The sequence below is a fragment of the Ovis canadensis genome, chromosome 9 (assembly GCF_042477335.2).
Source record: "Ovis canadensis isolate MfBH-ARS-UI-01 breed Bighorn chromosome 9, ARS-UI_OviCan_v2, whole genome shotgun sequence".
Classification (NCBI taxonomy): Eukaryota; Metazoa; Chordata; class Mammalia; order Artiodactyla; family Bovidae; genus Ovis; species Ovis canadensis.
In genome coordinates, this window is record NC_091253.1 from 92553348 (window position 1) to 92578972 (window position 25625).

General features: G+C 39.0%; 1 protein-coding gene across 9 annotated transcripts in view; it reads right to left on the bottom strand.

The window, feature by feature from the left end:
• The window catches only part of ESRP1 (epithelial splicing regulatory protein 1), a 61396-nt gene that overhangs the window by 10050 nt on the left and 25721 nt on the right, over window positions 1–25625 (bottom strand). For 2 of the 9 annotated variants that reach the window (XM_069600612.1, XM_069600611.1), the window contains 5 exons: window positions 23263–23481; window positions 20653–20839; window positions 17394–17562; window positions 5169–5319; window positions 1906–2015 (listed from right to left, as the gene is read on the bottom strand). In XM_069600612.1, coding sequence (XP_069456713.1) covers window positions 1941–2015; window positions 5169–5319; window positions 17394–17562; window positions 20653–20839; window positions 23263–23481 — 801 coding nt within the window. In that variant the 3' untranslated portion in view covers window positions 1906–1940. Of the gene's footprint in view, window positions 1–1905; window positions 2016–5168; window positions 5320–17393; window positions 17563–20640; window positions 20840–23262; window positions 23482–25625 lie in introns of all 9 variants that reach the window. The other 7 variants (XM_069600608.1, XM_069600613.1, XM_069600615.1 and 4 more) reach the window with 4 other exon arrangements.

A 25625-nucleotide genomic window follows, 5' to 3' on the forward strand; every position in this document is an offset into this window, starting at 1 on the left:
AGTGTCAGACTTTATTTTGGGGGGCTCCAAAATCACTGCAGATGGTGATTGCAGCCATGAAATTAAAAGACCCTTACTCCTTGGAAGAAAAGTTATGACCAACCTAGATAGCATATTGAAAAGCAGAGACATTACTTTGCCAACAAAGGTCCATCTAGTCAAGGCTATGGTTTTTCCAGTGATCATGTATGGATGTGACAGCTGGACTGTGAAGAAAGCTGAGCGCCGAAGAATTGATGCTTTTGAACTGTGGTGTTGGAGAAGACTCTTGAGAGTCCCTTGGACTGCAAGAAGATCCAACCAGTCCATTCTAAAGGAGATCAGTCCTGGGTATTCATTGAAAGGACTGATGCTGAAGCTGAAACTCCAATACTTTGGCCACCTGATGAGAAGAGTTGACTCACTGGAAAAGACCTTGATGCTGGGAGGGATTGGGGGCAGGAGGAGAAGGGGACGACAGAGGATGAGATGCCTGGATGGCATCACCGACTCGATGCACATGAGTCTGAGTGAACTCTGGGAGTTGGTGTGGACAGGGAGGCCTGGTGCGCTGTGATTCATGGGGTCGCAAAGAGTCGGACACAGCTGAGCTGAACTGAATTAGTAGGGAGAAAAAATTATTCAAAAAGCTATCAGAATCCTTTTCCTCTAGGTTTAGTTTTAGAAGAGGAGGAAGACATGCAACAAAAACCTTACAATCATTTTGGAATGAGGCATACTTAAAAGTATATCCAGATGAACTTTAAAAAACATTAGGCTAAGTGAAATAAGTCAGCCACGAAAGAATAAATACTGTGTTTTTCCATTTATAAGGTAACTACAATAGTCAAATGCACAGAAACATAAGAGAATAATGGTTTCCAGGAGGCTAGGCAAAGAGGGATAGGAGACTGTGTTTAATGTTATTTAGAGTTTCAGCATAAGAAGGTAAAATGTTCAGGAGCTAGACTTTGTAAACAATGTGGATGTACTTAATGCCATGAACTGTACACTTAAAAAATGACTAAAATCGTATTATGTTATATATTATTTTATCACAACTTTAGAAAAGAGAAACTAGGAAAAAAAGGTATAACCCACTTAATAGAGTTATCATATGACTCAGTGTTTCTATTCCTAAATATACACCCAAAATAATTTAAAATATTCAAATATTTGTGCATAATTATTCATATTAGCACTATTTACAGTACCCAGAAGGTGGAAACAGCCCATAAGCCCATCAATAGATATATGGGGGAAAAAAAAATCTCATATAGCCATACAATGGAATATTCATTTCAGTCACTCAGTCGTGTCTGACTTTTTGTGATCTCATGGATTGCTGCACGCCAGGCTTCCCTGTCCATCACCAACTCCTGGAGTTCACTCAAACTCATGTCCATCGAGCCAGAATATTAATTCTGACTTGATAAACAGAGTATTAATCAGTCACAAAAAAAGGAATAAAGTACTAATACATACTATAACATGGATAAACCTCAAAAACATGTGAAATGAAGTAGATGGGTTGCCTGGGTCTATTGGGAGGGAAAACTGGGAGCTATTGCTTAATGGGTATGGGATTTTCTTTCAGAGCTGATAAAAGTGTTTTGGAACTAGACAGAAATAGTGGTCACACAATATTGCAAATACACTAAATATCATTTAACTGTATACTTTAAAATAATTTCCAAATGGAAGTTTTCCCGTACGCCAAAATAACATACAACCGCTTCCATATATATCGCTTAGATACTAAGATGACAATCTTAATTTCAGTCTCCATTTCTTCCAAGATTTCTGTCATTTCTTATATCACATAAAGGGAAGAGAAGTCCCACTTGACTTAAAAAACATCGAGATTCTTGATCTCTCTTTGTTAGGCCCTTTATATAATTTAACTTCCACAGCATGGAGCCTTACCTTCTTTTCTGAGGATGATCTAACTGCTGGGGCCCTTAAATACAAACCCATTCTTTGGATAGAGTCCTGGCCTGGTCACTTGTGTGTACAAGTCCATCCTCGGTTGCATACTAAAAATGCAAGTTAAAACAAACAGGATCAAAAGATGGACAAACAATCACTACAGATGGTTAGTATTTCAACTGAATAGTTCTACCAACTGAATTACATACAGGACGTTAAAACCATAGGAAACAAGTTAACGCTGATACAAGCCATATAAGTAACTGTGAATCTCAAATTGTTTCTTACTTAACATGTCTAAATACCATAAAAATCTCTTCTAAGCGGGAAGTTAGATGAACATGCAGACAGAAAAAGAACAGTGTACCACAACATTACCAAACAACTCAGATCTTGTTAACAATACAGTTTCCATGGCACCACGAGCATTAGCTGTATTTGTAGTATCAATCTAGTTCTCTCAGCAGCGCAGCAAGAGCAGTGAGCGACCCAAAGAGATAATCACTAAAGTCAGTACTTGGAGGAGAAAAGAAAATTAGCACTATTGAAAATGCAAAGCCACTGACAGCAAAGGTTAATGCCAAGAGCAAATGAAAAAGTTAAAGGACTAATATAAGGACACCTAAGAGCCCATTTCAGAGTAAGAGGTCCATCAACCAAAATAAAGACAAAGATTTACTTCCACGACCAGAATGACGACCTCATCAGTAAAGTTTTTGCCTTCATATTTTCAATTCTCATTCTATTAATTTCATTTATCAAAATGGGCCTCACTCAGGTTAACTTACAAAAATGCAGATTTGATAGCAGAACCTATATCCTGCATCTTGCTTTAGAATCACAATTCTTCTCTTTTTGTAAATCAGCCCTTTCCAGCCCCTTCAACCCCAAATCAAATAAGGAAAAATTAAGTGGGAATAGTTTTATAGAAAGAATTTTGCTGAGGAAAGGGGAACCATACATCTAAAAATTAAAAGTAACATTTATAAAAATGACATATGCCATTATAATATATATATATGTATGTTTTAAAAGACAGAATCAGAAACCATAAAGAGATTTCATTCACTCATTCAAACAATTATTACCAAGGATTTGGTATTATTACCTACATAATTATTACCTACATAAATAAATTATGTAATTATGTAGGATAAATTTTAACCCAGAAATCAAATGAAAACCTCCCAATAAGTAAGCAACAGCAACAAAGGCCCCATATATAAAGATAGACATAAAGATTACACTTCAGAACAATTTTTTTTAAAAAGTCATCCACTGATTTTTTTATCTTGTGACAAAGCCATATCTAAAAGAATCTAGAGCTTCATGGTTAGTGGCCATTACTAAAACAACTGAGAACAGGCAAAAAGAAATAAGAAGGCAAGGACTCTTAAAGACAGCAGAAAGTAAACTTTTATGTAAGAGTGACATGAAACTAGGTTATATACAAAAGATTTTGAATGTATGCATTTTAACTACCTTAGAACTATTCAAGAATAATTCGATATGCTGAATTAGATAACTGAGGTTCCCATGTAATCCTAATTTATCTACCCAGTTCATAAATTCCAAGCACTTCAGAAATGAAGGCAAATGCCTTGAGACAAAATAGTTTGGCAGAATCTTTTTGCTTCTGATTATACTAGGTCTGCTCCAACACTGAATAATTCCCTAGAGGCTACTAGAAGATAAAATAACGTCAATCTGTAGTAGTTTATCTTAATTTTGAAGCCTGTAAATCTTTCGGCCATAAATCTAGAAATAACTGCTATTATGTGTTTGTGGTTTGATAAATACCCATTAGAAGAGCAGTTTTGTTTACTCTCATACAGTTTGTATGCATGACCACTTAACGCTATTCAGTTTGAATGTAATAAAAATTAATTCGTCAAAACAACTGGAAAATCATGGGAGAAAACACAAAACTCAAATGTATTCTCCATGTGATTTTATCTTTTCAATAGCCATTGGTAAAATTCTCTCTTCGTAATCTAGTGAATCAGATATGAAGTCTGGGAAGTAACTTTTTACCATTCCAAAGGATTCCAACAGGTGGGGAAGAAGCAAAGTATCTGCTGATCTCTGAAAAACAGCTATGTCTGCAAAGAATGTGCTAAGCCAAGCAGTAACAAAACATAACTTTTGTCCAATTTCATTCAGTCTTTCACTATCAGACTTAGATTTTCTTCAATTGTCAAAAAATATCCCATGCTGGTAAGTTGGTAGGTTTGGGGCATCCCCACTGACATTGCTTTAGCTGAGCTCCACAATCCTCCACGATTTATGGATTTGTTGTTGTTGTTCAGTCGCCAAGTCATGTCCAACTCTTTGCGACTCCATGGTTCATGGACACCAACCTTGTAAACCTATTCTAAGAGTGCCAGTGCAACTGCGCCTGCAGGCAAAACCCTTATCGTTTTGTATGGTTAATGCTTCAGGACTTGATGATTAGCCCTACAAATGCTTCTCAACTCTAATGACTCAAGCAAGGCTCAGCTCCAAGAGGAAAGACCATTTTTGCTTTTAGTGCAAGTAAAAGACTGCAAGATACTGATTTTTAGACATTGTAGGGAAGAAGGAGTTTGGGTCTAACCATGTGATTTAAGGAAGGAAAAGTATCCTCTCAGGTGAGATGAGAATGAGAAGACTCTGCATGCTTTTAATGAGCTCTTACCAAAAATCAAAGAACAACTGATGGACACAGGTAGTGTTCGAAAAATGGAAAACAGTAAAAATCAGTTTCATTAGAGTTATCATAAAAGAAACACTTCCTATGGCTCTTTTCAAGAGTTACCATCTAAAGATTCATTGAGTCACCCTGTTTCTTCCATACCAGGCAGAAAGGACTCAGACTACTTTTTAAATACTCAAAGTCTCTTATTTTTTTGTTAGTCAACAATTTGACTTTGAAGAAAATTCCTTCTTAGCCAATCTTATTCTAGATGGAAAGACCCACACCACTGTGTGCATAAAGAGCTTTCTCAAAGTAGCCCAACTGAAAGAGAAAAAGAAAAGCACCTAAGATTAAGTGGAAGTAATTAAAACACCATGGAAGAGCCCTAATCCTTCCAAAGGGATGAGTTTGAAGTAAGCACTCAGATAATGAGTCCCCCTTGACTCTGGTTCTTCAAAAAGCAAATCTATTTAAAAGCACTTGTACACACATGAGTTTCAGAGAATATTCCTGGCTGCATTCTTTAGGCACATCAGCTTAAGTAATAAGGGCGCTTAGTATTTTTCTTCTTCAAGGTACTGACCTGGTAACCTTGGAAGAAGTTAAGAATTTCCTTAACTCCAGTATTGTAGGCCAGGCCCTGCATTCTGACCACCGTGCCAGGCTGTGGAGGGACACCGCTAAGATTAGCAGCTGTAGGGAAGTAGCCAAGACTATTGGGCGAACCTGGGGGGCTAAAGGGAGAGAAAGCACAATGAACCAATAGAAACAGACAATGTCTAATATTTACTCTAAAAACAATAGTTACTTAAAGAAACACTTTCTCAATGTGACCTTTCTTAGAATTCTCAGTTCTCTCTCCCAAGGCAGGTAAGTACACCACAAGCTATTCTGTCCCCCATTTCTACAAAAGCCCCGAGTTGGAAAGACAGAAGGGTTAATGCGGAGTTAGATGCAGGGTATTCCCAGAGATCCGGTTCTGTCCGAGATTCTTAAGTGAAGGAAGGAGAGAAGGAAACTTCTGCAGCCACTCAACCACAGCACCACTTCCAAAGCCCAGCTCATTGATGATTAACTGGCTAATTACTAGGAATACTAAGGCAAGGAAAGTCAGGAACACAAAAGAGTAACAGAACCATAGCCAGAGACCAGAAGTATACAAAATGATTGCTCCCAAGAACACACTGTTCTCTCCCTGTATACAAGCAAATGCACAACAGTTAAGTACAGAACAATATGAGAGCAAAGTACTACAGCACCCATGAGTCATTCTTCCAACCGAACTGAAAAAGAAAGTGTGTGTTGGGGGAGGGGCCAAGTAAACTAGAAGGGATGCATAACAAATTCCACTGACCACCATTAACATGAGGGGGAACTCCTGGTGGGTCCTTTTAGTGTATCTGCAACAATTACCTCCAAGAAACACAAGCCACATGAATAACTAATCATTCTTTATGTAGTAACTCAAGTTATTACCATATTATGAAATTAGTTTCACCATGTCCCATACCAATCTGTTTTTCACAATTAGTTGCTTGATACTTGTATATCCATAGGGATTTTTTAAAAAGTCATTAGCTTAAAAGAGCAATAAAGATTCACAGCTTTAGATTATTAGCACAAATCATTCTAAGTAGGTAATTATCCCACTTCAAAGACAAGTAAACATCATGAAAGGGACTAAAAATTTTTGAGATTATCTACCCTACATAATCCTAACTGATAGCTTAACAGGAATGATACCAGATGATGGTGAATCCAATCCTAGCCTCCATTTTGTTAGCACAGTAACCTTGAACAAGTCACTTAATTTCTCTGAACTCCAATTTTATCATTTCTTAAACAGGAATGAAAACACTTCCTAGTTTCACAGAACTGTCCTTCAGCATCAATGACTTAACATATCGAAATACTCCACAAACCATAAAACGCATTAATTTTTTGTTCTGTTATTATTCTCACTCTTGCTATTTCCATCACCGTTCTTCCATTTCATCATATCTAAAATATGGAAGCCTGAAAATATTACTTGACATCAAGCTGCCCATAATCTAAGTCTCTAAAACAGTCATTGTCAACTCATCTGCATATCTGAGTTACTTGGAGAGATTTTTACAACTCTCTGCAAGGAGAGTCTGTTTAGAGACCAAAAGTCAATCTATGTGTAACTGTGAGCAGAGAGGGAGTGCTGATCTTCAGGGCTGAGAGGGACTTTAGCCATCATTCAGCCACACCTTCTTGTTTTCACAGAGGTAGAAATGGAAACTACGAGTTAAATAATTTCCCGAAGGTCTAACAACCAGTTAGCTCTTCACAAAACCAAAGAACTACCCAGATTTCTTAACTCCTGCTCAATGCTTCCCCCTATACAGGCAGCATTCATTCAAAGCAGCAAGGTTACAAATATAAGATCAATGTACAAAATAAATCAATTACATTTTTGTATACTACAACAGGACTTCCCTTGTGGCTCAGCTGGTAAAGAATCCACCTGCAGTATGGGCAGACCTAGGTTCAATCCCTGGGTTGCCCTGGAGAAAGGAAAGGCTACCCACTCCAGTATTCTGGCCGGGAGAATTCCGTGGACTACATATACAGTCTATGGGGTCACAAAGAGTCAGACACGACTGATCGACTTTCACATACATACATACACTACAGTGAACAACCCAAAAATGAAATAAGGAAAGCATTCATAATAGCATTAAAAGAACAAAATATTACAAAAAAAGTGACAACGGAACAGCAAGACTTACACACTAAAAACTATGAAACACTTAAAAAATAGAAGTCATCTCAATAAATGGAAAGATAGTCTATGTTCATAAACAGACAATTTAATTTTGTTAAAATGGCAATACTCTAAGATTGTATATTTGATGAAATAGCTATGATATTCTGTCTTTTTTCCTCCCGGACATCAACGAAACTGAAGCTAAAACATATATGGAATTACAAATGACCAAGAACATCCCAACTTTCTTGAAAAAGAGCAAAGTATTTTGAATTTCCTAAAAACTTTACTATAAAACTACAGTAATTTTGGTATGGTACTTCCATAACGATAGGCAAAGATCAATGGAATCGAATTTGAGAGGCCAGAAATAAACTTACATTTATGGTCAATTCATTTGCTTGTTTGTTAGCCCATGGGATCCCAGTTCCCAGACCAGGGATTGAACCCAAGGCCCTCAGCAATGAAAGCATGCAGTCAACACTAGGACTCACAGAAGTCCCTGGTCAACTGATTTTTGACAAGAGTTTCAAGATAATTTGATGAGAAAATAACTCTTTTCAGTAAACGGTGCTGAACAGTGAAATGTCCACATACAAAAGGATGAACTGAGACTTCTACCTTACTCTGTATAAAACACTAATTCAAGATGAATAATATACCTAAGTACAAGAGCTAACACTACAAAACTCTTATAAGAATATGTAGTAATACATTTTCATGACCTTGCATTCTATATGACAAAACTGCATCAAAATTCACAACTTTTGGGGAATTAGTCCCTGGTGGCTCACATGATAAAGAATCTGCCTGCAATGCAGGAGACCTCGGTTCGATCCCTGGGTTGGGAAGATCCCCTGGAGAAGGGAAAGGCTACCTGCTCCAGTATTCTGGCCTGGAGAATTCCATGGACATACCAACAGGTCGCAAAGAGTCAGACATGACTGAGCAACTAACACTTTCTACTTTGACTTTTTTCTTCTGGTGATCCAATGGTTAGGAATCCGTGATTTTACTATGTGGTACGGCCAAAAACAAAACCCACCAAAACTTAAAAACTTTTGTGCTTTAAAGGGCATCATCAAGAAAATGAAAAGACAACCCACAGACTGGGAGAAAATATTTGTAAGTCATATAAGATGTCCTACTTAGAATATATACAGAAACTTTACAACTAAAAAAGTTGAGAAAAATTGCTCAATTAAAAAATGTGCAAAGGACTTCAATAAACTTTTCTCCAAAGAAAACAGGTGAATAGCTACATATAAAGTTACTCAAAATCAATAGTTAGAGAAATGTAAATCTAAACCATAATGAGATAGCAAATCCACACCCATGAAAATAGTTAAAAGAGCTGAAAAGGGTGTAAAGAAAGGAAAAATGCCAGAACATTGTTAATGAGAATGTTAAGTTGGTGAAGCCCCTTTGGAAAATAGTTTGGCTGTTTCTGAAAAGTTAAACATAAAGTTACCATATGACCCAGCAATTCTACTCCTATGAACATACCTAACTAAAGAAAGCTGAAAATCTAGGTCCACACAAAAACTTGAATGCAGATGTATACAGCAGTATTGATAGTCAGAAAATAGACCAGCCCAAGTGTCTGACAACTGATGATAAACTAAATGTTGTATACTCCTACAATGGAATATTGTTTAACCATAAAAAGGAATGAAAACTGTTGATCCACATTACAACATGAATGAACCTCAAAAACAAGCTAAATCAAAGAAACTAGTCATGAAAGACCACAAACGGCATTATTCTGTTTATATGAAACATCTGAACAGGCAAATCCATTGAAACAGAAAATAGATTCATAGTTATTTAGGGATGAGGAAGGGGCAAGTAAAGTGGGTAGAAGGGAAGCGAACTGGAGTTGCTACTAATGGATACCATAGTTCTTCTAGTGGTTACTCTAAAATTAAATTGTTAGAAGCACTTTACTAGTGGTTCAGTGGTTAAGACTGTTCCCATTGCAGCAGGGTATGGGATCAATCCCTTGGTTGGGAAACTTAAGATCCCAACATTCTGTGAAAAAAAAAAGTCTCAGATGGACATAGTACCAATAATGTAGTGAAGTGAAGTCGCTCAGTCGTGTCCGACTCTTTGCGACCCCATGGACTGTAGCCTACCAGGCTCCTCCGTCCATGGGATTTTCCAGGTAAGAGTACTGGAGTGAGTTGCCATTTTCTTCTCCAGGAGATCTTCCCAATCCAGGTCTCCCGCATTGCAGGCAGATGCTTTACCATCTGAGCCATCAGGGATAATGTAACCGGTACTCAAAAGCTGCAAAGTTTCAAAAACTGATAGAACCACAAAGGAACCCAAGGGTTAGGGTCCAAATGAATGAGTCAACCCAACACTGAACACGGAATTCCTACAGGGCATGGACAGACTGTATGAACTAACAAGGAGACTGCCCTTGAACTGCTAAGAAACCCTGTTGGGGCTGCCTGAACGAGCAAAGACCTGAGGGGAGGTGAGAAGAAATGAAGAGAAAAAGAAAACAGCATGGTGGGGGGTTCTCCCCAAAGGTTTATTTTCAAAAGACTGCTAGAGCATCACAGTTATGCAGACACTGCTGCTAAGACTCAGTCAGCAGGTGACTCTGAGATCATGTTAAGAAACTTCTGGAGCGAGGCTCAGAGGGAGGGGATATATGTATACTTGTGGCTGGAGTCAAACACATGAGTTATAAAGTGGAAGATCTCCCCCATGTTCTCTCTATGGATTTGAGTAATAACACTCAAACTCAATGAGGAGAAAAACTGGATTTCCCTGAGAAATTTATGACTTCTTTTCCTTTGAAATTATGAGTGTGCAATTCAAGTTTCCTCCTGCCCAAAGCCCATGACTGTTATCCCAATATTAATTTAACTGCCAGACTACCAAACATTTCCTATATTTTTATCAAGTCTTAATTTATATCACATTAAAAAAAAATACTCTGTATCCTAATACATCACTACAAATTCTTTTTCAGAACAGGGGAAGATATATGAAAACACTGAAGCCCAAGGTGTCTAACAACCAAGAAAACTAAATATATACTCTTTCAAAAACAGTTCTCATAATAATTACAACTTACCCGGGTGGCTCAGATGGTAAAGCATCTGCCTGCAATATGGGAGACCCAGGTTCAATCCCTGGGTTGGGAAGATCTCCTGGGGAAGGAAAGGGCAACCCACTCCAGTATTCCTGCCTGGAGAATCCCAGGGACGGAGGAGCCTGGTAGGCTACAGTCCATGGGGTTGCAAAGAGTTGGACACGACTGAGTGACTTCACTTCACTTCAAACACTGGCAACACGGATAGCATTCCAAAGTAGAAGCAGTTATAGCATGACAAAACAATGAAATGACTTGTCATATTTCTCTAGAGGACAGAGATCAAAAGCATTATCTACCTTATTAGAGAAAGAGGTTAAGGGAAAAGAAAACTAGAGGAGAGATTATACTCTCCTCTGAATGAGTCACAATACATCAAAAACACATTAACACAGAAAACATCCTAAGAAGTCTTACAAAAAGAAATCTGGTTTCTACTTCCTTGCAAAATTACTGCACCGAGTCTTTGTTTAACAGTTATTAATAACCCTAGTGACATAAAGACCCTATATTTGGAAAGTGACTGGAGAAACAATGTTTTAATCCTAGCAAGTGTAAAGGCTGGAATCAATTTCCATTTGGAAATTTCTGAACTAACTTGTTCATCTGAAGTGAACAGTCTCAAGAAGGCTGACTTTGCAACATTCTTTTGAGCTTAATACTCATGTAGATGGACTGGGCAGTACACGAGGATCCTCCATTTCTGTTAGCTCTTTTTAAAGGCTACAAGTCTCTCTTTCCAAGTGCATCTCCCTCCTGGAGAAAGTTGAAGTAACCAAGAAATATAAAAACACTTTGGAAGGAATAAAGAACTATTTCGAGAATCTCTTTCACTAAAATAGTAAGCAAATTTAGGCACTGTCAAAATTGTTTGGTAGCTAAACTTAAATTTACTCCAATTATGTTAAAGATTACAAAAATTTAACCCCCTACTACATTTATCATAATATGTTCCAAATACATAGTAAAGTTACAGACTGCTTACTCAAAACAAGAATTGTCCCCACAAAGCTTCATTTTACATTTGAAAACTATATCCGACACCAGAAATTATTTTAAAAGTAACCTTTTTGCTTGATTTAAAGCACAAAATGATAACTGATCTTACATATTTTGAGAACCACAACAGTTTAAAAAGTAGTATTTTGATGAAAAGTTGTAGATGAAGAAGCAAGCAAAACACACTGTGATCCATGCTACATTACAACGATTTCCAGACAGGCACATTTCATTGGGTTTTTGTTTTTTAAATGCACTTTTGTCTTATTTTTGAATAGGAACTGAGGACAACATTGAAAGGTACAAGCAAAAGGCAAGCAGGAAGACTCCATCACATTCTTTCCTCCCAAATCACACCCTGTCTGGAAGCAATCCCATTCTAATTTTGTGGTTATTATGGTTTATTTTGAATTTAAATAATAAAATAAAAAGCATTACTCCATTATTAAATAAATTCATAGACAAGTGTCAGTTTTTCCTTTAAACCTACTTCAGTGCAATAAATATATACCAAGGAAATGCTTACATAGGGCAGTGGAGGCAAAGAGGCTTATTTTGTTTATCAAGATAGGCATATGTGTTCTAGTTAAGTTTATCTGCTTTAACTAAAGTTATCAATACTTAAGGGCTTCCCAGGTGGCAGAGTAATAAAGAATCTGCCTGCCAATGCAGGAGACCCAAGAGAGATGGGTTCAATCCCTGGGTCAGGAAGATCCCCTGGAGTAGGAAATGCAACCCACTCCAGGATTCTTGCCTGGAGAATCTCATGGACAGAGGAGCCTGACGGGCTGTAGTCCACAGGGTTGAGAAGAAATCGAGTGCAACAACAGCATTAATGCTTAAGAATAAGGCACTTAGAGATAAACTGGGCGCATAAATAGTAACACATGAAAGAAATGATGTCTAGGTTTCTGTGCTTTAAAATGTCCTTAATATGATGACACCAGATTGGCAAAATACTGAGTAATAGATATATTCCCAAATTACTTGTTTGAAAATTTCTGTAATAGGTTTTTAAAAAGCTATGCCTGAAAATAACATTTTTAAGAAAAAGAATGGGGGGGGGGGGCCGGGAAACTATATATTGAAGTCAATTAAGTGCTTTGAGTAATTAAAGCTTTTTCCTTGAAGTTAATAATTTTAAGTATATTTTAAATTCCCTGAGTTCCTCATTATATAAGGTCTTTAGTAAACAACTACTTCTTCCATGAAACTACACTGAATTCTCAAGCACTGATAGTACAGTCCATGGTCCACAACAGTTCTTGCTTATGTCATTTAGAAATGACATTCAAATTGGGAAAGAAAAAAAAAGTTGTTTCCACTAACAGAAATTATCTGGTGCGTCTTCATTATTGCATTGTCTGAAATTGCACTAATATCACATTTTACAACATTCTGGTGTCATTTTTGTCAAGGCTATGGTTTTTCCAGTAGTCATGTATGGATGTGAGAGTTGGACTGTGAAGAAGGCTGAGTGCTGAAGAATTGATGCTTTTGAACTGTGGTGTTGGAGAAGACTCTTGAGAGTCCCTTGGACTGCAAGGAGATCCAATCAGTCCATTCTGAAGGAGATCAGCCCTGGGATTTCTTTGGAAGGAACGATGCTAAAGCTGAAACTCCAGTACTTTGGGCCACCTGATGAGAAGAGTTGACTCATTGGAAAAGACTCTGATGCTGGGAGGGATTGGGGGCAGGAGGAGAAGGGGATGACTGAGGATGAGATGGCTGGACGGCATCACGGACTCGATGGACGTGAGTCTAAGTGAACTCCTGGCGTGCTGTGATTCATGGGGTCGCAGAGAGTCGGACACGACTGAGCGACTGAACTGAACTGAACTGAGTGTCATTTTATTGCATGCTTAGTTCCAGCTTGCATTTGACACTAAGTATTTGTTATAAAATAAAAAGAAAATTTTAAAACAAGAATTCTTTCTTTTTCTTGCTCCTATCAGAAAGCTTTCAGCAAGTAAATGTGGCTTCCCCAGGGGCTCATCGGAGAAGAATCTTCCTGCCAAGCGGGAGACATGGCTCAGTCCCTGGGTCAGCAAGATCCCCTGGATAAGGAAACAGCAACCCATTCCAGTGTTCTTACCTGAGAAATCCCATGGACAGAGGAGCCTGGTGGGCTACAGTCCATGGGGTCACAAAGAGTTGGACACAACTTAGTGACTAAACGAGTTCAAGTGTATATGGAATGCCTCTGTACTGTTTGTTACATAGCGTGTGAACCTATATTTATCTCAATAAAACAAAGGCGACTGGAACAAGAAAGCCAAGTGCAAATGCAGGCATCTCTCAGAGGGTTGGAATTCTTTCGGTTCACTACAAAGAATTTCAGGAGAGAATACAAAAACGACATGACAAACCAAGCACTGCAGAATGTTTCACTATTTCTAAATATATGTATTTAATGCTTGGATAGAAAGGAGCTGATTTCACATAACGAGTTATCCCAAGAAATAAAAGGATCCCCCATCCAACCCCTACCCTTTCTAGTGGGCATGCAAATAAAGCATCCCTCATTAAAAATGTCAAGCACCCCCTTGCCTTCTACTTTGGTTCAAGGTGAATATGTTATTAATTATGTGTCCTACAAAAGGCGAGGCAATGGATATACACAAGACATTTATGTTAATCCACCTTTCTTTAAATTATATGACATTTAGCTGAAGATCTAGCACGTTTCTTACCTGTGCTTATAGCTCTGATGCAAAAGAGAATATTCTTTTCTAAGAAAAATGAGAGGTCAGAACAAAAGGTAGGACTTTATGTAATAGGAGAGAGAAGGTGTAATGGGAGAGAAGTTTTGAGTGATAAGCAGGGTGGGCATCAACACTTCTTTTGTATCCTAGGCTAATCTCTGGCATACTGGTGCCTGAAACCTTCTTTCAAGTGGAGAAAGAAAAAACCAATGTTCTTAAGCAGCAAACAGAACCACTTGTTTTAATTTCACTAGCTCTTCAAGACGCTGTTGTCACAGCCACACATTTAGATTGCTAGAAACTCATCTAGTAATAAACAAAAAGCAATTAACTGGTTCATTGCTTTTTTCCTTACATGTTCCTTAAGTAATCCAAATCCTTATGGTGAGAGATGCTATCAGTATATTCTCAGAGCAATACCCACTGAAAGGTATACCAAGTAGGAGGAAATAAAATAAGCACAAATGCCCTCTAGCAGAAGGAGCCCTTTGAAGTCACTGACTTTGCACAGGGATGAATTCTGTTAGCTACCCTATGGCAGAAAGAGTTCATATTTTATTAATCCTAATATTCCAAATGTGTTACACACAGAGGTACTGAATAACAGATTAAACCATAATGGAAAAGAACAAGAAAAAGGAAATGTGTATAATTAATCACTTTGTTGTACAAGCAGAGATAAACAACACTGTAAATCAACTATACTTCAATAAAGTATTTTTTTAAAGTGGAGGGAATTTAAATTTATTTCTAATTTGAAAAGAGACAAACTCCAGAGCTTCCGATTTAATATCCTATTTTAGCCTGAAGTATGCTATCTCCCATTTTCCTACACATCAGTAAATAAGCCAAAATATACTTTCAACATTTACATTAGAGTCATGTGAGGTTAGAAATTAGTGGTGTTCTCCCAAAACTATAAAATATTTGATGACTTTTGGAATATTTTTTTTAGATTATATCAGACTTTAAGTCTGGTTAACAGAACATTCCAATGTTTGAACACTTTGTTCGTGTGTATAATTTCCCAGAATGAAGGAAATGAAAATTCAAATAATGAAACATACTAGGAGTTATTTGGAAATATTAATTTAAATACAACACACAAGCATGATTTAAAAATCCCACTTTTGTGGAACTGTTCCATAGAAGTATTTAACGATCAGTATGAGGTTTAATAGAGAAAGATACAGTTAGATGTCTATAAGAATACAGGAATTTAAAAATTATGACATGTTTTCATTCTTAGAAAGTTACATGAATGGGAAGTAACTTGTTAGTTATCATGGGAAGTTATAAGAGTGAGGTAAATTTGCAGATATTCCTTAGGCAAGAAGTCAGTGACATACTAGCAAGTTGAAAAGACAAACCAAGCATATGTTAGTATGTCACATTATTTACAAGCACACAGATGTGTAGATTCTCAAATTGATAACTGAGGTTACTTTTGGACTTAGAGTTATGTAAAATCTGAATCTACTTTTACTCACTACTTCTATCCTCTTAGACTTCATAAGGAGGACATTACAAACTTTAAAACTACTGGTAGAAAAAAATTACAGGAACTATTAAGCCATAAATCAGTTTCTCTTGCCTTTGGGGCTTCAGTTCCAGACTTAAGCTCCCAACTCACTATGATGGGAAACTATTTCTAAGAGATTCCTTCTTTTAACAGTGTCTAGAGAGCAAGGCAATGATGGAACTGGATGCTCTCCAAGGGTATTACAGGCACAAAAAAGTGCCCCCGACACCCAGGGGCACAGAGCATCCCACTCCTAGCATTCTGATGGCGTAAGAAAGACCAAGATCTTTCTTATAACCAGAGCCGCTACCAGCAAGTGACTGTCACAGGCTCCAGAGAAGCTGACAGATTGGGACTAGAGTGGGTGCCTGACACAGTACTCAACCCAGAATAATTACTCATGCTTCTGGACCTTTTCAAATTTTCAAAAGATGGTCAGCTGATGATTATCATGTTTTCTCACTGTTCTTCCCCAATAAAGAAAATTTTCAATATTTTCCATTTAAAAACAAGAATGAAAGTTTTTAAAATTCCCAAAAAACTAAATTTATTGGCTGCAAGCTTCACTGCCACCAAGATCTCAATGTTCTTGCTCCCTGTGAGGACGCTGTAGATGGAGAGGGCATGGAAATACAGTGGGACCGGGAATTCCCCGGTGGCCCAGTGGCTAGGACGCCACACCCCACTGCAGGGGACTCAGGTTTGATCCCTAGTCGGAAAACTAAGATCCCGAAAGCCATGCCTCAAGGCCAATGAAACTCCCCAGCCAAACAAACAAACAAACAAGCAACAAAAATAAAAAGCCACAGTGTGGCATAACTCTAGAGATCAGACAGTTAAGTTCCAGGTCAAAACCTCACAGGCACATTGGTGGATGTATTCAACACATCTATTTTAAATAGGTTGAGAAAGCAAAAACAAGGCCCTTGCATACCTTAAAAAAGAATTTTGAGCAACATTGCTTGTGCCAAAGTAAAATTTTATTTTAATAAAGTGAACTGCTTAGTAACTAAACAAAGATTTAAAATTTTTTTTTGAAAAGAAGATTGAGAATGAGAAGTTATTATATATCCAAGTTAGAATCACAGGCAATCAGACCTGGGAGGGACTCAGGGACTCCAGAAACATGGCTGATCCCATCACTGTTTAAGAACCAGAAAGGTTAAGTGAACTGCTGCGGGCAGAAGAGATGAGACTGATGAATTTCTCTCCATTATATCCTGTTGCCTCCAAGAAATTGAGAACAACTAAAAACAATCAGATTTAAAATATGTTGAGTCTAAGAAAGTACTGAAAAATCTCATTCTGGACTTGTTAGTAAAGACTTAGAAGGGAAAGAATACAAGCCCTATAAAATTTAAAACAGTTTTTATCTACTCTGGGCTGACATGAATCCTTAAAAATTAACTGCCTTCACCACAGATTTTCTTGTTTTGTAATTCATTCACATGATACTGTCACTCTATAATGATTACTGGGCTAACTCACGAACAACCCTAAAACAGAAGGAAAAAGGGAAAGTTGTATACACAAGTAATCGAAAAGACTATGCTGTCAATAAGAGATGGATAAAAGAAATAAACATTCTGGTTATCTTGAAACAACCTTCTTGGACAGAGATATATATATATGACCAGAAACTGCAGCCTGCCATGCTAACCTTCCACGTAGCGGGTGACATTCTTTTGTGGACTCAGGTAGCGGCTATCAAAGGAGTCCTTTGTTCCTGTGAGCCTTACCTGGGGTAGTACGCTGTGTAGTTCATGAAGAGCTGGGTGCCCGCGGGGTAGTACGCCGTGGAGGGCTGCAGTGCTCGTGGGTTCAGGAGCACTGAGGGCTGGTAAATGGCAGCTTCAGTAGGAATAACTGCTGCAGGAGCTGGAAATGTGTAGGAGGGAGGGGACAGGCCTAAACAAACAGAGAGAGAGACCTTGAGATATATTAGTGATACTGACGCATGCAAGCACTGAGGCCATGAGGTCACCCTTCTATACACACATTTGAAAGAAAGAGACCAGTTCTGCACACCGTCCCAGGCAACTGCCTTTTGATTACATAGATAATACCTAGGAGCAATCTCAAATCTCACACACTCCATCTACCTAAAGAATGGTTCTTAGTTTGAAATTTGGGGAAAAAAAAAAAAAAGGTTCTAAGTGGACTTTCAAGTCTTCTCAAAATTTCGTGACACAATTTTTTCTTTTCTTTTTTTAACCCTGCTCCTAAGTGCAAGAAACCACAAACTCACTCTTCGAGGAAAGAAACACAGGACAGACTGACATCTTGTGTAACTTCAAACTAAAAGCTTTCTTTTTTTTCCCTTTTGAGAGCTACACTGCCAGTCCATCCTTTTATCGATTCTACAGCACAGCACAGTTAGGGTAAAATACTATTCGCCAGGACCATGTGCTATGCCGAAGCATAGACCGTGACAGAGCAGAGTAACCAAAAAGTAGATTATCTCTGTACTGTGCACACTTCAAGGCAACCCAGAAGGTGGGTGTTCAAAATGAATGGACATCTTCAGACCAGTGCAAAAAAAAGTAAAAAAGTCAGATTCCTTGAAAAAGAATCCTGAAGAAATAATATGTGTAAGTCTTCCTGAGAGTCAGCTGATGAAAAGTGGATTCAGATTAGATTAGAAAGGACAGGATTTTTTGTCTTCTGGCTATGCAAAGTCTTTGAAGACAGCAACTCACTTAAGTCAGACCACTTGCTGGTCCCTAGCTTTAATGTGTGGGATGAGCACAACCCTTCAGGACATCTGCACCCAACAAGAGAGATAATTGAGTGGTAGCCTGAATGTGGGGTCCCTATCTTCAATTTTCAAACCTAGGATCACCTAATATATTTTGCAAACAGCTGAGGCCCAATGGATAACTTTTCACATGAAAACCTCTACTGTCTGTGGGTCTTCTTAGAGGTTTCTGTGTGTCTCTGGAGATGAGTAAGTTAGCTGAATAAGGGTACACAAACCCGAGACCGAGAGTGCCCTGGTGGCCTAGTGGTTAGTGTTCTGGGCTTTCACTGCCGTGGCCTAGGTCAGTCCCTGGTTGGGGAACTGAGATCCTGCAAGCCAAGCAGTGCAGCCCAAAACAAACAAAACCAAAAAACCCCAACCCCTCCAAACAAACCAGAAACCCAAGACTAACATATTGATCTCATATTCAATTTTGGGGTGCCTCCTTCATATCCATCAAAAACTGTTACAGGTTAGATACCTAGTGTGTAGATAATTTTAGAATTATGATCCCTGGCCTGAAAAAGTCCAGAAAAAGGGCAAACAGAACTGAGGCACCTAAGTCATAAAGAGAGGGTCACCTAAAGTGAGTTGGCAGAAAAAAGTAAGTGCAGCAGAACAAGCATCCCTGGAGAGAGAAATGGCAACCCACCCCAGGATTCTTGCCTGGAGAATCTCCACGGACACAGGAGCCCAGCAGGCTACAGTCCAAGGGGTGGCAAGAGTCGGACATGACTAAACGACTAAACTACCAGAACAAGCACGATAGCGTGCACAAACTGGTTCTAATTTTTTTAAATTAGCAAACTCTTCCATTAAAATGACAAACAGCTGAATTTTAATTAAAATCTTCAGAAGGAAATAAAAATATGGAAGTAAGTTTTTATGTACAAATGCATTTAAATTTTGAAAAATTATTATTTTAGGGTTTGTGATGGGGGAAAGAGAAATACAAGTCTTATGAAGCTTGTAATGACCATTTTTTTCACTAGGAAGAGAGAAGTAAAAAATGTATCACAGTAAAAGAATTGGGGTTATACATGATGGAGAAATTCCCTTATCTTACAATGCTTGATAGATTATCAATAAAGGAAATTGTAAAAGTTACTGATATTATCAGTGGTTTATGCACAGGAAACACACAACAGATTGCATTAAGATATCCACTTCAGCCCAATAAGAATGTTTTAAACTTTATAGTCATTAGTGATCAATTCTTAGATATTCACCAACAGCAAGCAGCAGATAAATGGAATATTAGCATTTAGGAATTCCAAGGGCAATAAAGGATTAAGCCCTACCAAATGTTCTATGAATAACAGTTTATCAAATAGGTTTATTGGTATGGATTCCTCTATACGAGAAAGTGATGTCTTAACACTCCACATTTTACTGGAATCAAGCACACCATCCAGTTCACTTTCTTAGTTATCTTTAGACTATACTTTGAGTGCTACATTCTTTAAACATACCCAACATACTTCCTAAGAAAAAGTCTTATTCAAAACTGAAAACTTTCTCAGGAATTCAAGTTTCGAACATCAGATCTCCAGATGCTCCTTAGTTGTGAACCAGAACTTGGTCTCCATGCTAAAGGGCTTATTCCTCTCAAACAGGATTCCAGATGGCTTGCACCCAGGTGCCAATGAGCAACAGCACGGCTTGATTTAAGCACTGATCCTGTGATCCAATGGTAACTTTGGCTAATTTATTTACGCATTTTAGTTTTTACTAAACTGTCCAGATATCCTGGACAGCAAGAGAGATGCTCTTCAGGTTATCCTTCCCCCAAAATACTTAATGCTCAAAAAATTAAAAATGCAAAATGGGCATCAAATCACCCTTTGCTTGGGAAAAAAAAAAAAAACCCGCAATATATTGCAGGAAAAAAACAAAAAGGATCTGTTATATTTAACCTTTAAATGCGTATTAAAATATCTACATAGCCAGGTTGCCTCCCAGAGTCAGTGCTTATCTTGAGCACACTAAGCTTCAGAAATCAAGTGCTTATCATTGGAAAAGCAAGAATATAATTTGAAAGGAGGTATATGTAGCATCTCTAATTATGGGTGTCCACAACCAAGGTCTTAAATGATTACCAGATACTACCAATTTCAGATGGGAAAGCCTTATGTAACCACCTCACCTGCCTTAGAAAGAACCAGGGGCACAGAAAGTTATGAAAGCAGCTTAAGCACCTACCAGCATATAGCGTAGAATAGCGCCAAGACCCAAGAAAAACTTACATGGTAACTTACATGGCGGTGGGGATAAGCCATTTCGATTTAAAGTGCCCCCCATTAACACAAAGTTCATCTCCTCAGCTGAACACTGAAAGACTTCAACATATCTGTCCTTCATGGTTTTTTTATGACACTTCTGTGCAGCCATAAATGCTCTGTCCGCAGACTTCATCTGGATAAAGGCATCTCCTGATGGGCGGCCCTGAGCGCGTAAGGAAGAATAAAAACAAAAGGAGACTGTCTCCTTCAACAAGGAAGTGGTTGCTTACAAAACATGCACAGTGACAATCACCCATGGTACAGACATTTTAGCCACAAAATCTGGGTGACAGTAAGATCTACTGAAACCTGACTTATGTTTCATCACCTAATCAACAGAATTGCCCACAAAACCTTGAAGAAGTAAGTTTTGAGAGCTCATAGCTGAAAGTGATCCTTTTTGGGTTTTTATCAACTAGAATTAGATTTATGGGTTTTTGAAAGGGTCTCCTTGTGATTGCGGTTTCAAACTACAGGATTGTACACTGGGTTTTTCCCTTTCTGAAAAACCTGATTAAATCTCACTCAACTGAAAAAAGCTAGTAACAGAACCAGTATTAGAGCTTTACCCATCTCCTACATGAAAATGAACAAACCAGTGTTCTCTATGGGCTCTCCAGTCTGTCCCTAACTGACGAGTAACATGCCTTTTCCTCCTTCCTGAAGCCTGCCTAGCTTGGGATGTGGCCTGTAGGCAGGGAGGAGGAGAGGAGCTGGGACTGCAGAGCACGGTGAAGGGTGGCCGGAGCCGGAGCACCAGCACTGAGAGGGAGCCCTTCTCGCACCTCTTTCTTTGCATCTCCATTTTAAACCTTGGGCAACAGGTATTATAGACATTTCCTCGGTTACTAACAGCTTGCTAAAAATCCTATTGAAAACAAAGCTGGTGGATCTCTGCTACACAGGACCAGAATGCCTTAGTCCTATTTAACATAGACATTTTATGGGAGAGAAAGAAAGATACAACTGGCTCATAAGACTCCTTTTTTTTAATTTTATGGGTTTCTTTCGAGTCTCTAAGGGACTAGTTATGGCAAATGATTACCATGCAAGTTACCATCAGAGTTACCATACCAGGGAAATTAAGGACACCAGGGAAACCCAGTCCAAGATGGAAAACTAACATCTTCGAGGCAGCTAAGAGCTTGTCCGTCATCAAAGAAGCACTTCTCCCAGGTGCAATCACAGTAGGTCACAAGGGTCAATGAGAGGCAAATCTGTCCACAGTTGTTAATCAAAGAGTAATAATGGCCCCTAGATTATTAGAAATGGTGACTCAGAACCCAAACAATTCTCTGGTGATGCTGAATTGTGGGGAATTTGATTCAAAAGGACTCCCATCAGTGAAACATGCCAAGAGGAGTCCTAGTTGGATAAAAAGTTACATAGCTCAAAAGTGACCTAAGAGTGAGCACGTGTTAGTGTGGAGCATCAACCGGGGACTCAATATCTTCTGGTTCCCTATACCCAGTGGCATGCACTTTCCAGTGAGACAGGATTATGGTTATGAATGTGACCCATTTTCACAAGAGAACAGAAAGTGGGAAACTAGCAGTTTAGAGAAAGTGGGTATTTCTAATACAAACCTATATTCAGACTGTAATGCACAGAAAATATCTTTTCAAAAATTAATACAACCTGGCTTTTTAATAAACAGTTCCAAAACTTTCATTAGAATTACATGCTATATGGGTATTTAGAGTTCTGTCCTGCTTATGATAACACAACATACTGGCAAATTGCCCAGCAACTAATATAATTAATTTTATTTAAAGGGCAAGAGATACCAAGCCGAGACCTATTTTTAATATGCTTAGAATATATATTGCATACTTTAAGAATCTGTTAGATTTTTCAGAGGATTCTCAACAACTGTGGCGCTAATGGTGAAGACCCGCCTGCCAAAGCAGGAGACGTAAGAGACGCGGGTTTGAACCCTGGCTCAGGAAGATTCCCTGGAGGAGGGCATGGCAACTCGCTCCAGTATTCTTGCCTGGAGAATCCCATGGACATAGGAGCTTGGCGGGCTGAAGTTGGGTGGGTCACAAAGAACTGGACATGACTGAAATGACTTAGTACGCACGCAAATACACTAATACATTTGAATGTCTCTTATGATCACATACTGTTCCAAGTGGTATAGATACAAATTCTTTCTGAGTTTGCATTCTACTAAATGTGATTTGATAGCTACATGAAATAACCCATTTCTAAATCATCTATGGATACAAAATACTCGGGAGCACAGACATGTTTATTGCTTTTAAATGTTGTCTATGATTGCGTTCTCACTCCAGCAGAATTCGGTACTTGCAGTAGTAAAATGCTGATAACGTCTTTTTCTCTGACCTGATGCTATTGATGCCTTGGCGAATGTATGTGATAATGGAATCAAAGCTGAATCTGAATTACTATACCAACTCCAGCATTCTTTCTGGAGCTCATCTTAAAAGATCTCTTGCATTTATAGTTAAATTTTTCCTGCAAAACATACTATACAAACAGATGAACAATTGTTACTTGTTTACTGAAGAGTGTCTTTAATAAGAAGCAGCAAATCAGCTTCCCAGTAAGTGATTTTCTTACCTGGTGGTTCAATACCATGTGGACCCCATGAGTTCGGATATCAGTGGAAAACTCCCCCAGGAAGTCGAGGATATCCTCAATTGTGGCCGCGTAGGGAAGACCTCGAAGGCGTATACAGTCTCTAATGTTTGTAGGGGGAACAAACTGCTGAGGTAGGACTGGAATAATGGGAGGGGTTGGAAGTGGAATGAGAGGAGCCGAGGAGAATCGATTCAGCACCTGTGCTCGGAGCAAAACAGAAGTCAGTTAGAGCTTCGCTATTGCAATGCTGCCTGCAGGCCAGGGCTGGCGTCCCTAGGGAATGGCTAGAAATGCATCCTCTCAGCTCCACCCCAACTCAGTCCGTATGGGTCTGCAGTTTAACAAGATCCCCGGGTGATCAACCAGCATCACAGTCTGAGAAGCATTCACAGAGAAAGTCATTCATGCTTTTTAGCTGGGAGATCGTGAGCCCACTTTTGTTAGAGGCATTCTGAGGTATATGCCACACACAACACAATGAACTTAGATTAAGGACTTTTTTTTTTTAACCTCCCTCCCCATACCAACCCTCTGGGTCATCCCAGTGCACCAGCGCTGAGCACCCTGTATCACGGATCAAACCTGGACTGGCGATTCGTTTCACATAGGATAATATACCATTTCAATGCCATTCTCCCAAATCATCCCACCCTCACCCTCTCCCACAGACAAATGCATCACTATCTGCTTTGAGAAAGTACTCTTCAAGTCTGCTGCTTTTCAGGACATATTGTTAAAATGCGGACTTATGGACAACCTATTAGATTTCATTTCATTAAATTGTGCTCTCAATATTATCTTCACATTTCACCTCCAAACCCAAAAATATAAAGAAAACGACCCAGCAAAGGAACCACAGGTCAAATAGTGACTCAATTACATTAAAATATGTCACATTTATAATGATATGTAAAGCAGAATGCCTGGATAACATAAACCTGAAAAAAAAATTCATTAGTGAAAATAGAAAATCAATTTCCATGTGAATTTGAGAGAGTGGCTAAAGAGAGGATCCTATCTTTTAAATTCATGGAATTCAGCTCTCTTGAGAATGGATGAGAGGTCAGGAACATTTTGGAGTGGAGAAAGAATTGCTCCCAGGCAAAATTGATGTTACAAAGTTGTTGTCTACTTTTGTTGTTGTTTAGAGTACGCCTATTAGCTAATAATACGAGGAGGTCCTTGTGCAAATGCCATGTGTGGAATCCCCAAGATTTCTGAACCATTTACCACTGTAGCCTTTATCATCTCATGTGGTGGTGGTCTATTCCCTAAGTCGTGTCTGACTCTTGGGACCCCATGGACTGTAGCCCACCAGGCTCCTCTGCCCATGGGATTCTCCAGGCAAGAATACCGGAGTGAGTTGCCGTTTCCTTCTCCAAGGGATCTTCCCAACCCAGGAATCAGACCCAGGCGGCACTGCAGGCAGATTCTTTACCGACTGAGCTAGGAGGGAAGCCCAACTAGTTGCCAGCTCATAACTAAAAATATAAGACAATCCATGAACTCCCCCCAAACTGCCCTAACTTCCTCACTCACAGCCTGTCCAACTGCTAGGTGAATAAGAGGCGACAATAATAAAAAGTAAACACAACACAGCCAAAGAGAAAGCAAGACTTTAAGAAAATATACAAACAATCCAGACACTGTACAAACATTGGGGGAAGAACATGAATAGAAAACAAATGTGGTTATAAACAAACTTGGGACAGGAAATGGTCTAGCACCTACAGTACCTGCCAAATAGAAGGTGAGTAAAAAGATTCTGAGTTAAGTGATTATTAGTAACAAAGACAGCGGAAAGTCTAAGACTACTTCAGTACGTATTAAAATAAATTATTAGAGATGGGAGGCAGGAAAGAGAAAACTGCCCCCTACACTCAAAACCACCTATGGCAGAGTCAGAGACAGAATACTCTACATCCAAGCCAATAAACAAACAGTAGCTAGAGAAGGCAATGGCACCCCACTCCAGTACTCTTGCCTGGAAAATCCCATGGGCGGAGGAGCCTGGTAGACTGCAGTCCATGGGGTTGCTAAGGGTCGAACACGACTGAGCGACTTCACTTTGATTTTTCACTTTCATGCATTGGAGAAGGAAATGGCAACCCACTCCAGTGTTTTTGCCTGGAGAATCCCAGGGACGGGGGAGCCTGGCGGGCTGCCGTCTCTGGGGTCGCACAGAGTCGGACACAACTGAAGTGACTTAGCAGCAGCAGCAGCAGCCGCCGCCGCCGCCAAGGCTCTGGGGTAATACATTCTAGGGCATGATTTCCATGAAACAGTTCTTTTGAATTAAAGATCTAAAATAAAAATTTCACCCCCCGCCCTCTAGTTTGGGC